Source organism: Leptidea sinapis, chromosome Z (assembly GCF_905404315.1).
Source record: "Leptidea sinapis chromosome Z, ilLepSina1.1, whole genome shotgun sequence".
NCBI lineage: Eukaryota > Metazoa > Arthropoda > Insecta > Lepidoptera > Pieridae > Leptidea > Leptidea sinapis.
The window spans coordinates 19,569,333-19,584,882 of NC_066312.1; the positions used below are offsets into that span (position 1 = coordinate 19,569,333).

General features: G+C 33.5%; 1 protein-coding gene across 2 annotated transcripts in view; it reads left to right on the forward strand.

Annotated features, from left to right (window-relative positions):
• Nucleotides 1-15,550, forward strand: part of LOC126978437 (homeobox protein caupolican) — a 69,654-nt gene that overhangs the window by 11,504 nt on the left and 42,600 nt on the right. Inside the window, exon 2 of one of the 2 annotated variants that reach the window (XM_050827227.1) lies at nt 13,054-13,380. In XM_050827227.1, the coding sequence (XP_050683184.1) occupies nt 13,054-13,380 (327 nt within the window). The remainder of the gene's footprint in view (nt 1-13,053; nt 13,381-15,550) is intronic. The other variant, XM_050827228.1, reaches the window with a different exon arrangement.

A 15,550-nucleotide genomic window follows, 5' to 3' on the forward strand; every position in this document is an offset into this window, starting at 1 on the left:
AAATATAACATCAATACTATTATAATAATAATTATGTATCAATAACTCTGGTAAATTTTGCTCTGTATTTAACGAGTGTTACATAGATAGTTTCATTCCATACACTCACCACATCTACAAAATAAAGGGCTAAATCACGCACAAAGTTTACATATCAAAAGACCAGAGACTATTTCAGAAGACCATACCAGAGGTGATAGAAAAGTTTATGTTAGGAAAAATAATTTTCTTATGCAACCGTTTGTTTCTTAATAACACCGCTTATTAAGCCTACTTTAGCTTATCCAATTGTTTTGTCTCTTTCTGTCAAGTTGAAATGAAATTTGACAGAATGGGACAAAACAGTGCGACACCTAAGATAGGTTTATTAAGCCAATGGTGTTATCTTTATTTATTTATATTTGTATTTAGTAGTCAATTAATGATATTTAAAATATTCTAGAAAGTATTTATAACATAGCTACCTAGTAACAGTATCTTTTAGGCAGCAGACTTCAGCTAAAAGATACTGGTGTGAAATTAATTCATACCAATGTTATGTGTTCATTAGATCAGCATTTCTATGGTTTACTATATTGTAAACAAACTCTTTTGATGGTCGGAGTACCTAATGAGAAAAATATATAATATTTTTTTTAATTGATAACCTTTCAACAATTTCAGTGTAGAATTGAGATAGGATCGCAGTAGATAAGTTTTATTATCACCTTCTGCACATAATACTTACTTACTGCATAATATCACCATCTACAAGTGAATGGGACTTCAAATCAAATTCGATCAACCGATTATTAGTTTTGTCGGCTACTTATTACATTGTTTGTATATGGTTCTAAGTAAAACTAACCTTTATCGATATTAGTGTTGCGAACACTACACGATATGAATGAATTTTTGTATGAGATAATGAAGCAATAAACTGACTATAGAAACTCAAAACTACAAATATAATCTATAATTCAATTAAATCGCTTGGCAAATACGTGTTGGGTTGTTTGTGGACGGTTTGGAATTCGCAGTTATTTTAGTAATAGTGGTCGATTAGTAGGTAACGACAGGCAGTAATAAAGGATCGGTCGGGTATAGCACGGGATGTTTTGAATCGGCAGCTATTTAATGGCACCAATATTCGATAATTCAATATACGGCTGCGTTATGCGATCTGAACATGTGTAGGGCTATCGGGTTTTATGATGCCGATGATAAAGTGAAATTAGTGCTGAGAGAGGTGAAGATAGCCACGATTGCATTGTGAGTAAATTCCATAGATTTTATGCTGATTTCAAATATTATTTTGTATTTAATATTAATCAATGGCTGGGTATGGATAGAAGGCAAAACAAATGATAGTACAGAAATACATTGATGTATACTATGTAAAGTCATAGAAGACATGTAATTTTTTTTTAATTGGGAAGCACTTTTTATATATTTTACTTTCTGGAATGAAAAAATGAAACATAAATATTTTTTAGTGTATAACTTAATAGTACAATCTAATAAATCTTATAATCTTAATAGTACAACTGACTCAAATATATTTTTAAATAAATATTACTGACTAGTGCTAGTGGTTGTAGTGTATACTTAAATAACCGCGTTTCTTAACTTATAACGAATTGATCAATATTAAGTGAAACGCTCAAGTTATTATTAGAATCCATGCAGTATGTTGAAAGGAAAGGGCTAATAAATTTATCGTGAGCATTCTGACACAACTTCATTAGTTCAATAATCCGTGTTCCCAGTCACGTGATTGATTAAAAACCTTTCTAATGCTATTATATGATTGTGTATTTCTAATCTATACTTATAATATTGGTTGTATCTCCTCCTTCTACCAAGGCATTGTCAAATAATAAACCCAAACAATTGCAACATGGACCATAACTTTATTTTATTAATCTTCAAATATTTTATGATATGATTATTTGTAATTTTAACGTTGAGGGGAGTGAATGAGAAAAATATAGGTAGCTTAGAAATGCAGGATCCTTAAGGGAACTACATCATGTCACGTGATCAGAATAATCGAAATAACAAATCGTATACCTATTCATGTTTATCCAAGCCGCGTCGAATGATCATTGATCCCTAGGAAACTAAGTATTAAAAAATTGGTCATGTTGTGTGCGAAATGTCTGAAACGTGTTAATGAATATTAAAATATCGTATTAATCTACTTAAACCATAAGCCAATAAAATAAGCTGACAGCCAGACACAGGAGTGATCCTATAATGGTTCCAGATTTATTCACTTGGACGTACAGAACCTTAAAACGTATGTAAAGTGCATTTAATAAAACCATATTTGTCTGGTTACCCAAAGAGTCTTGAAAACGATGCCCATACCATGTATACCCATACTATGTATACCCATACTATGTATACCCATACTATGCATACCCATACTATGTATACCCATACTATGTATACCCATACTATGTATACCCATACTATGTATACCCATACTATGTATACCCATACTATGTTTACCCGTACTATGGTAATTATTTTAAATTTACGTGGTGCCCATCTTGGATTCAAGTATAATCCCAAATTCATTCTTTGCACCCCTTAGAATCTTGAGAACGACATTAAAATTGTAGCAATGATAATATTGCGCGGCAGCCATCTTGGATTACTATACCATAATATACAATTTCAGTCCGTTCTTAAATTCGGAAAACGTCCCCTCGGGCATACTCAATAATTTCGAAATTAAAAGTACCTCATGTCCTAATCTGTGAACGTAACGTCTCTGATAAAGTAAGTGCCAAATTTCACAATGATCGGTTAAGGCGTGAAACCGAAACAAACGAACAAACTTACTCTAGAATTTAGAATATTAGTCAGTATTGCCGTAACATGCCAATAAAAATATGCTTCCCGTGGTTGAGAGTAGCTATGAAACGCAAGTATGGGGAAACATTTAGGATCAAAATTTCATCTAAAGTATGTATTTTCATAGAGCCTAGGCTAGAGCTCTCCTTAGAAGGAGAAGACTAAATTAAGTAGGAAAATAAAGTTAATAGCGCTTAAAAAGTAGCAACTTAGTAAAGCTTATTTATTTTAATGACCACAAAATTTTGGTACTTCAATAATAATAAATTCTGTGCAAAAATTTAAATTAGAATCGCCAGTAAATATATTTTGTATACCAATCATCTTCGGGGTGGGGTTAGCTCTCCTTGTTAGAAAGTCGATTGACCAAATCGTCCGAATTTGATTGACCGAATCATCTTATTATTGGGTTGTGAGAACCAATTTTATGAATGACTTGTTTGAATGAAACACAATAACACGGCGTCGCTTGATATAAGCCGTGGATAAAGTATAATTTCTTACAAGTCTTAGCATAACGAGTATTGTGGCTAAATCCTAAAGTGCAAACACGCGCGAAGCGAGGCTAGTGTGAACACCTGCAATCTTAACATCTTAATCTACATCTGTGTTTTATCCTGTATCACCTACTTAATAGAATTAGAATCGCGCCTTGTCTATATAGATATGATAAAATTAAAAAGTAACAAAGTAAAAACTGTATATTCGGAAAGAGTACTTAATAACATTTTTGTCTATTTCATTGTATGTATGACCATTGTATGAAAAAATCCTGAATAGAATTTGTTCTTATTTAACACGAACACACACAAGATGTTGGGACAACATAAATAAAATAATGACGTGGACTAGTCGGGGGATGACCTAGTTAAATAATAAAAAATTATTTAAAGACGTTGTACGTACTTATTTTTATCCATTTTTTCAATGCTGATCTCAGAAACAGCTAAACCGAATTAAATATTGTTTTCACTGATGAGATATGGCAAGCTTACTGTAACATTTAGCGTCTGTATCATTCCTATCAGATAGCAAAGAAAAAGTTAACTTTATGAAAATAATGATTTCTACATATTTCTACATGAAATATGTAGAAATCTACTCGAGAAAAGTCAATTACGACCTCTTGTATACTAATAGCATTGAACTAGCTGTTTATAAGATCAAAATCTAATTACTAATAACGACATATGTAAGAGTTTACTCGGGTACTACCTATAGGTATAGTAATCACCGGTAATCTCCGCAACTCAACGTCTATACTGTTCCCCTTTTATGCCTGGTAGGGTTTGGAGACTAATTTTTCATCAAGCAACTCCTCAAGAAAGTTACTCAAGCCTCTGTTGTCACCCATGACCTTGGAGAGTCCTTTGTGATCCAATGTGAAAATACTTCTGCGCTCCAGGATGATATGTGCGGCCTTCTCTTCTGCCTTCATGCAAACCCTGCACAGAGGAATGTCGGTAACATATTAAAATGATAACTTTTGCCAGGGCTATGACACGTTAGTATCACATGAGTTATTTTAAGTAACCTTGATACTGTTACTTTCATCGGCTTACGAGAAACCTTATGGCTTATGCATGGTTTAGCTTCTTTCACCTATTCGCATCCACTCATCTCCATCACAATACAGTAAATAGTATTTTAACAGTACTTCAACTTCATACTAGAACGCTCGAATCGACGTACTCACACATACATACAAATGTTTTACCCGGCCGCTTAGCAATCTTGGGAAGACAAAACTATTAAGCGCCACGCCGTGCGCCGCCGAGACTAGTCGCTATCCGAATTAAGTTAGCTGCGCCCCGCCGTCTGCGTCGTCAATCTTTTTGTATGTCGACGTAGGTATAAATTTCAAGAAGACCGCTGCGTTACACTACTGTTCTATTACTTGTATTGTGCCTCCGTCCAATATTTATTGTTTCATTTAGATCCTAGATCACTTGATATTATCATTTAAATTCTAAAAATTTATTGATACGAAAACCGTTAGGCCCACGTAACCTTAACTAAGTCTTGTTTAACCCTAATACCTACATTTAAGAATTAAATTCGTAATTAACTGTAATCATCTCTGTAATATTAATTCAACTATGATAATAATGTAACGCGTAGAACAATATAATACTCACAAATGTATATTTTTTATCAAAACAATCATAATTTATGTATCCACAAAAGCGCGTTTATCTGTTTCTTTGGCTTGTATTTATGAAGTCGGTTTCCTTCCTATATTTCAATCTTCACTAATTCAACCTTAATTAGGGAAGGTGTGAATACCTTTTAGGGCATCATGAGATCGGGGGTGGGCCAATTTTACTTATCGCCACTGATATCTCGGCACAATACAACCGAATAATAGAGCATTTAAATTTGACGCGCCATGTAATTGTCCAATTAAATGAACAATTTTATGTAAATATCTTATAGGAAAATTATACTCAACAGCTGCTTTATACAACACTGTTATATCGTTGGAAAGGTGATTCAAGTCAGTGAACTGAGAAAATACAGACGAAAGTTGAAGTGAATTTAATAACAAACCTAAAAATAGTATTATTCTGTTACAAAATTATTTTAAAAAGCTTAAAACAAATGAAACGGTGAAGGAAAGCAATACGTTAAACTAGCTTATGTTCCCGTACTATAAAGCTCCCTCCCACGGGAATTCTTCAAAATTTCAACACAAAATTGATCCAATGACATTTTCTGAGCCAGTGATATCGAGTTGGTAAAATTTCATGACGATTGATTTTTTATTAAAAGCTTGAAGTCTGACAAACAAACTTACATTCGTATTTATAATATAAGGAAAATACAGGTAAAGTAATGGTTACAAGTTACATAGTACATTTAACCATGTTGCAGTGTATTCGCATGTTCTAAATCGATGTGCTATAGTGATAGGTACATTGATAATAAGTTTCCTTAACGCTTGCTTAGTTAATTAAAAATCCAATGATTATGAGATATGCATTGTTTTAGCGTATAATAATGATGTTTTTATAGTAAGTTATGTGTCATGTTAATTATTGTAGCCGCTTTGAATGCGCTTATCTTTAACGAAGGAAGTTTTAATAAAGGAAATTGTAAAAAGTTCAAAGCCAGCTTGATCGATTTAGTCTTCTGTTACTTTTTGCGTGTTTATTAAAAGTATTATTATAGTTGTAGCTAGTTTCACATAGTGTTAACTATCAGTTATGATAAAAACTGTTAATAAAAATTAATCACAATAATATAAGTTAGGGAAGCTAGTAGAATCAAATCTGCCCTAAAGTAACAAACAGTAACAAATTGTCGTTTATTTGTTTTCGTTGCTCACTATTTTTAAACAATTAAATGACCAGTTTTTGTTGGAAAATTTTAAATTCTCAATTTGTAATATTTTTACAAAATAATATACAAAACTTTTGTGGAATAACTTGCACTCTTAGTGAGATATTAAGAATGTTCAGGATTTAATTATTATTACCATGTAATTATTTGTTTTGTAAAATTTATTTGCTAAATTCCCTAGCAATCATTAAAAATCACTAAAGGTTGTACATATCATGATCCATCAAATGTGTTATCACAATGTATCCCCAGTGAAGACGTAGGAATCCATCTAGTGTGACGACGATAACCGATTGTTTCTGCTTGTAAGTTGGAAGCACTTTAATATTCATACACGTTGTTATGAAATTCAAATGATAATATATACGTATTTTGCAACAAAGTAATGTACAAAGTTATAGCATGGTTTTGCTTGCTCTCTAAAAATGACCACATGTCAACTATTCATTCAAATTTCAAATATGTTTCAAATACAGGATTTTGTTAATAATGTCAATTCTATCAATCCTCTATTATTTTGTTTTTATTTCTTTACATGTAATAACTTCCTTATTCTTCTTTCTTCTTTATGTCTTTTCGCAGATAGTTGACGTTATTAAAGCGTACAATTAATTTATTTTATGCCATTATAAAATGTTTCTTCTGCGGTGGAATATATGAAATTATTTTCTATGGAAACATCTAGTACTGTAGAAAATAATATGCAACATTAGTATCTTAAATATTTTCCTGTGAAGTTTCTGTCAAGTATAAAATAGTTTTATCTAAATACATTTATTTCGCACGCGTTCATCGATGGCATTAAAAGTCTGGCTTTTAAAAGTAATATATTAGAGAGACTATGTTAGGTATTTCTGTTCTTTAAGTGACTTGAGACAAGTGTTATAGCTTAAGATTGTATCGATTTCTAAGAATAATTGTATACTCCGTGTATTATTTCGATCACTTACTAAGCTACTAGTAAAAATGGTAATATTAACATTAATCTTTTAAAATTATTTCAAATAAAAACATTAGTAAAACCAATAGGTATATTGTGTATATAAAATCTTGTAAAGCAGCATTTAAATAGAGACAGTTGAATCTTTTTACATCCAAATCAAATTACATTAAATAAAATATGCACTGTTTTCGATCTCATGACGAGCCACGCTAAACTAGCTTACGGTGGATTGTCAGGATCGTAAACAATAGCCTATAATACGGATTCACGTTCAATCCGCTCGGCAAAGCAGATTCCAACCAAATTTACTGTTCGAATATTCCGATACGTTTTATGTAGTTGCAAAACAAATTTGTAGTAGGTAATTCTATTTATATACTGATAGCAATTTCTAACAGCAATTTCTGAATGAAAGATTGTGTTTTATTTTTTGTTTGGGCAGATATTTTTACATCAACTTAATAGCTACGTGAATATGGCCTCATTGGTCAGCCTTTCAAATTGTGAATTAAAGTATATTTTTTTCTAACAAAGAAAGAGAGTCATGACAGAGTCATCAAATGGTATATAATCACTCTTTGATAACATCCAGAGTCATCGTAAGCAGTGCCAACCGTTTATAGCATCGAATATAGTGGTACAAATGAATTCAAAAACCGAACACAGATTGGAAGAGGGGGGCAAGGATCGAATCGGGAACATGTGGTGAGTCAATGGTGACATTTCTTTCTAAGTGCTAATAGTAAAAAGCAAAATTGTCCACGTAGTTACTGGAACTTCGTTTTCATATTATTTACTTTTTATCTTCTGTAAGCCAATCTCATATATATATGTATATACTTATTTCAATAATTAAAAAGTACATTTTTTTCGTTGCAAGCAACTTTGTCAATGTCTCAATATATAAAATCAAATTGGAATATTTTTAATGTTATTAAAGAGTTACATTACTTACCAGAACATATGCTTTTAATTTTAAACACATTAGCAAGACTGTTGATCTGTTTAGGATCAACGTTATCGTAAACTGAATACTGTAATGATGCTAAAGGAGCCTGTACAAAAACACTGCTTACCTGCCGATATCGCCGGCTATCCAAAAACATGTCATCGGCATTTTTTGCTCCCATGCCTATAACAAAATTCATGTCATTCGATTCGATTTCTCTTAGATTAACTTTTTTAACATTATTTAACAAATAGATTGGACCCTGTACGTTCGAATATTCAGTTACATGGTTTAACACTTAAAAGGGCTTAACGACTCTAACACATCCTGCGGGTTACGATAAAAAAGATGACAAAAAGAAAATACTCGTCGTGTTTGTTTTTTAAAAGATGTCTGCAAGAGATAAGATGAGCGGCACTTTAGTCCTGTACGATACGATATTTGAAAAGGATGCGATGACAACTTTTTTGTATCTTTTAATCTAATAACCATCACATACATACATGTAGGAGCGTATCTCACATAAGTTGCAATAGTACTTAAAACTCACCATTATATTCTAATGAATATGCAAATTAACTATTTCCGAACGAATTTTATAAGTATTTGAGTTTAAATTACAATAACAGCTTCATAAAACAGCGTGTAGAATTAACCGCGTGGTATGATTTTAAATAATTTCTGGATCGTTGATTTGAACACGCTTAAATATGAAGGCTTAACTTATAATATTATACTACTGATAATAATTTTGTACTTATTTTAGTGTAGTATCCAGAAAATTTTGTCATTTCTCATGAAATATTTCAAAAAAGTTACTGCAAATATGAAAATGTTTCAGCTAAACTGAATATGTTTTACAAAATTAGAGTAATGAGTGGATGTGAGCGTAAAAAGTCGTATCGCGTTAAGCTTCATCATTGGTCGTTTTGTGATTCATTACGACTCAATTTAAGTTTAATAAAACTTATTTGATAAATAAACCATTTTACAGTGCTACAAATCTACTCACGTGTCAAAGTAGGTAAAGCAAGTCTTTATTTCCTTTCAAATTGCTGTAGGTACAAGACAACGATATATTTAATGCAATATATTTGCTTAGCAATATAAACAATAAATAATAAATAAATCCATGATTCGGAAACAAAGATCCAACCAATCCAAATAACCATATCGATGTTCGCACCTACCGGGATTGGAATCCAGAACCTCTAGCTCAGTAGCTACCTACGTCACTGACCACTGAGCTGTTTGAAATATTTACCATTCTAATTTACAATCAAGTATATAATCTCTATGTGTACAATCTACTATTATATATAACAGTAATAAATATAATAATCTCCAAACCATAGCTCGAAGCCCAACAAAATGGTTACACAGCTAATAGGCTGTGATTATCGAAATGTTTCGCCACGATAAGAAATAATATGCCTTTGTTTTGATAACTGAAGCGCTTCAATCATCACCGATGATTTTAAACGCCCACTTAAAATCGTATAAACTCTTCGCTATTGATATATTGGTTCAAGATAAGTTCTACTTACTGTTCTTTTGTACGGCGATACACGCTAAGAAATTGAAACAATCTTAAAAGTATACACGCATTTAGTGGCCGCAAATCTCAAATATATATTATCTCTTTATATTGTTTCGACATTATTTTTATGTGGGAACAATTCTACAATATGTTACAATTTCTAATATAGTAATGACATTATTATTAAAGGATAGATCACACATAACGAAATTAGTTTACAATTATTAAACTGTTTTAATTTTCTAGAAAGAAAATTACCTAAGTCATATATAGACATTATCCGAACCGTTAATCCCACAAAAACGTCAAAATCAAAAACCCAAAATAGTTTTAAAATAAACTTTTGAACATAATATGTTCTTTGATTAACGCGAGTGTTACGCATTTAAATAAAACACTTTTAAAGGATTAAAACGCGTGTAATTGTAACGGTTTTACATTAGATGTTTGCGAAAAAGTTACATTTTTATTTTAGTTAACCCGACGTTTCAAGACCTTTCCAGATCTCGTTTCGAGGAAATGAATGGCGCTTAACTTCATAGTGACAACTATGACAAATACTATCTTTGACTCACTTCATCTGCAGTCCCCCTGAGAACGAGATCTGGAAAGGTCTTGTCTTGAAATACGTCGGGTTAACTAAAATAAAAATGTAACTTTTACGCAAACATCTAATGTAAAACCGTTACAATTACACGCGTTTTAATCCTTTAAAAGTATTTTATTTAAATAAACTTTTCAATTAAAGAGCGCAAATAATGATGCTCGCAATAGACTCGTAATATACTAGATTATAGACAACATACATAGCGAGAAGAATATCTCTAACGGAGATACAGCAAGATAGAAAAAGTAAGCTAATCTCTTGTTAGTTTGATCATTCCCTTTGATTTTTACTATCGTAAATAGTTAGGCACGCTTGATATTACCTCCTTAGTATTTTGAATATAAAAATAATAGTTTAAAACCACGCTTTTATTACAATAAAATCTTTTTTTTTATACTATTTTTAATTCAAATTTATTATTTACTTTTCCTTTTTTTTGTTTTTTTTTTATATATTGAATTGTCCTCCGTCCTTAATAAGTATACCAAATTTCCGAAGTGTTGAAGGGGGTCAAAATCATGCTCAAAGATTCCGTTACATACTCACATCCGTACGAAGCTAATAAAAGCGTATTAAAAACCAGTAGCTAACGCAAATATTAACAATTATTATAGGTCCCACCTTATAGGTCGTCCAAACGTTAGTATATTCTAAGTTTATGATACTCCGCGAGTTGCCTGCGCCGATATTTCAAAAGTATACAAAATGAACCAATTTTAAGAAAATAAATGTAATTTATACCTTTTCATATGCTAAGATACTAAACTAAGAGGTTGTTATTTTGACATTACAAACAGGCATTCCAATTTTATTGCTAGAAACACGACCGAGGCATGAACAAAAACAAGGCGAGGTTTACAAATGTAGCTTCTTAAGTGCACACTTCCTTCGTCGGTCCCTTGAGTGCGAATGTGATGAGTACCCATCACATGTGATGATTATAACACTCTCAACTGTCAACTCGGCAAAAACTCAAGTTCACCAGATGATCTACTAAGATATTAAATGGAAAGCCCTTGTTACTACAAGTTTATTGTCCCTATGTTAATAAACAATTCTTGCAAATACAATACAAACTTTATGTGTTCTGAAAGATCTCGAATAATACATATTTCAGTACTTGATTAGTTAAAATAGTTTTTAAAGCGGAGATCTCCTAAAATCAACCGATGCGCACAGTCGTTTGATATTGATCGAGTTGCGTTCGAAAATGAAACCTTTAGTAATGTAACTAAAGAATATCTTCCAGCTGACAACTTTAGCAGCCCTATGATCATAACGAATTTTTGTTTATGAAACATTGAAATATCGGGGAACCTAAATCACTCGAATAGTGTTATAACCGTAGCAGTTATAAAAATGTAAGCATAACCAAATCTTAAAAAAAGTTTTGCTGTAAAGCCGTAGTGCGCAAGCACTGCAAGTGAAATTACTAAGCTGGGGTCACTTAACATCTTTGTCTCTAGTTACAATGCCGGGAAAAAATATTTAGGTTTATCAAGAATCCTGTGCGGCATTGCGTAGTAATGGGCAGGGGGTATCAATTATCAGGTTAGCGCTTTGATCGTCACGTTACTTCTTCTCATTAAATAACTTTTATAACAATCAAATCATATTAAACATAGGTGTATCATGCCTCAAACGCGTCGATGTAAGCGTTATTACAACCCACATTAGTAGGCTCAATGTATACAAAACACATCAATACATATAGAACTAAAACAAGCGGTACACTGCGAGCAAGGATTAAATAACTATGCAGGGTATGTAATGTACGTAATGCAGGGATTCGACATTTAACGGCTTCGGGATTACCTCGATAATACTATCGGCACAATAAATGTTTTTAGCCAGTTGCGGCGGCGGGTAAGCCTTGCGATAGGTTGAAATTTTCCAATGGTACAGATGTGTCGCTATAGGTGTGTGGTTAGGGTTGATGAAGCCATATCAAGTCGGCTCACAAGTTACAGTACCACCCATCTCCACTTCTAGCTTATAATATAGGTACGTTACGCAACTAAAGGTTAAAACGTACATAAGCAAGGTTTCCTAATCAATACAGCTTTACGTTAACGCCTCGTCAAATATAAACATGTCATGATCATAACGACGTTGAAGATTTATAATCGAACACAATTTATTTTATCCGGAAATGTCCTATAATAACACGGAAAGGACACAAAGGAGGTTTAATTCTTATTTTCTTCGACTGACGGAGTCGCAAGCGGTCGGGTGGCATTTCTCGGTTTCTAATCCTATTGAGAGGACAACGTTTGTTAGACGATTGTGATCATTTTTCATTCGAATGACAAATATTTAGAAAGTTATTTATCCACGTATGAATTCGCGACGCTCGATCGGGAAGGGATCGCGATTCCTCTTTGTTCGTTCACAACGGATGAATGTTTATTCCGTGACCGCACTGTTCAGGTAGTCCAGACGATAATTCTATTATAACAACAATAGGATATACCCATATCCATATTCAAAAATATTCAATCGTATCGCATTAGCGTTAAGATGACAACTAATTTAATTTCTATACAAGACACACAAAGGGTTTCGCGAACGTTTTCTATTTGCGTACCCGCCTGATGAGGTAGCTGCGACGCCCATGCATCACCCCTTGCAATCGTTAAATACTCATCTATAACCCATTTTTTCCGCTTGAATTTTAATATGCGTCAAGTCTGATGGATAACCACGTAAGCAAATGGTATGCGAATGTTTTGCTGTGCGCACGGAGGCCTCCATATATTGTTATAAATTATGCAATTGCAAAGGCGAATGTGACAACATAAAGGCATTTCAAAATTTACAACTTACAGAGCACCATATCGACAGCCTCCAACAGTCCGCCGCCGGCGCAGGCGGGAATGAGTGCAGGGGGAGGGAGCGGAAGTGGCGCGAGGCCGACCTCCCCAGCCGCGGCGACGACTCGTTGCTGCGACACCGGCCGCCCGATATTCCAGGACCCCATCACAGGGCAGACGGTGTGCTCATGCCAGTACGAGTTCTTCAACTACCAGCGGCTGGCGTCTGGCGTGCCACTCTCCATGTACAGCTCACCGTACCCGGAGGCCGCGGCCGCCGCAGGCATGGCAGCCTACTTCCCAGCGCTCGCAGCTGACCAACCACCTTTCTATGCCAACACTGTAAGTTCTTATTTACTTTTTTTTTCTATACAATAGCAGTAATGCTGTATATACAGATCGGCCAGTGTAGGAATGCTGCAACATCTATAGCACACTGGTCTTCCGGTTTTGAAGGTTGAAAATGCTGGTCATCTTTCTTTTTTTTCTACTACTATTATGGTGTGACAAAAATTATGTGTGTGGTGCGATTTTAAAGAGTCAAACAAGCTTACGAGCTTAGTAAAGGTATTATTATTTAAATATGCTGACTTTTTGACAAGCTCACACTACAGTAGGATGTTTTAGGGACTTCGTCAGTTCTGCGGCAGGACCTATGCGGTTGGATTCCTTAAAACAATTTTGGCTACGTGCTCATAAAGCTTGACAAGGTCTAGAAGAAGACCTGTGAGTAGTTGCAGTTAGTTGTAGCTTAAGTCTTGTGAGTGACTTGGTAAAGTGATGGGATCGAGGACTTTTTCGTTTGTGTCATGACTCGTAATGCATTGGCTTTATCAATGTTAGATGACGAAGCCTAACTCAATCAAGCTTCGATTATATTATAATTCATCTAATTTAAGTAGTTTATGTAAGTTTTAATTATGTTAAACATAAATATAAATTATTCACGTTGACTTTATTTTTGCCTGGTTTTATACGAGGATTTTATTAGCGATTATAAAAATATATAAAACTGTAAATTACCTGGATATAAGTAATGAACTTATCATATTGAAGGGCCTTTCATAGCTCACGACAAAGAAAGTAACGTTAGGCAAGCTTTATTTTAGGAAATTAAAGTGAAAAATAACTACAAATATAAATTTAACTCCAGAGATTGTATATAAAACCTTGTACAATCAGGTAGCTAGCTAAATATTGTCTATGTAGGCGAACTTACTGGCGCCATTTGTTACATAATATGTTTTAAGTGCACAGACAAGCAATGTTGACAGTAAATTTGCTGTTAGTGTAACAATGGTCGATAATTAATCTCATATCAGCAAAGACCACCCAAACCTAATATAAAATGTATGTGAATTTCTATGATGTTATACTACATCTAATCTCATGTGTGGTAAAGGTTACTACAACATAAATGACTTTCTTAATGATACTACAGATTTACTAATACATAATAAGATTTTTTGGACGATATAGCATTGCAACCATATTATTTATGAAAAAAAAGAAGCCATCTGAGTGTCTAACACCCGTTATTCTCAAGTCTGAGGCATACTTTTCGAATGGTAAGGTAGTCTTTGACTTTCATATTCTTTCAATAAGTGATATTGCCATAGGATATTTTCCCATGTTCCAAGAACATCATCATTTTCAACCAAATTGGAAAAAAACTGGATTTCACCGTATTATTAATTATTATGCACGAAGTACTTAAGTCAAAAAGGCCTTTGATCTTCCATCGTTTAAAAAAACCCTTTAAAACTTCCATCCCATGTGCACACTACATACCATAATGCCTATGTCTACATCCAAGCCTAAATACGCTATGTCTCACGAAAAGTCTAGGTATTCATATTATAGTTTTATAGCGATAGATAATCGAATTAAATTCGGTTAAAAGTATTATAACCCTGAGTTGAAGTTCATTTTCATGGTGAACATAAAGTTTTGTTCCCGAATTATCTAATATATAAAATTCTCATGTCGCGATGTTTGTAGTTAAACTCTTTCGAATCGGCTTGAACGATTCTCATGAAATTTTGAGTACATATTGGGTGAATCGGACAACATTTATTTTTTATCCCCCTAAATGTTAAGGGTGGTCAACGCCAAATTAGCAGTCAGCATTAAAAAAACATATAACTTCAATTTTTCACCCATCTACGATCATCAGTTACTTTTGTATACCGATTTTAATATCGGCAATACAACGTTTGCTAGGTCAGCTTGTATTTTATCAGTGATTGTAGAGGTATACTGCCATGTCACCAAATTCTAAATTATAATTCTTTTCATGTTTGTATCGGGCAATTTTTTCACGGTGATGTGATGACTACTCTTTCGACAAGCATTATGTCACAGATGTATTACGATTCGCGGCGAAATTGCCGCTATTTCGCGCGTGCTCGCCGCGAATATTCGTTTGCTTTTACCTTTTTTCTAATGAAAGGTGGAACTAGGTTTTGCGATTCCGTGAAACTACGAATACGACGGACTTTACGTTGGTAAT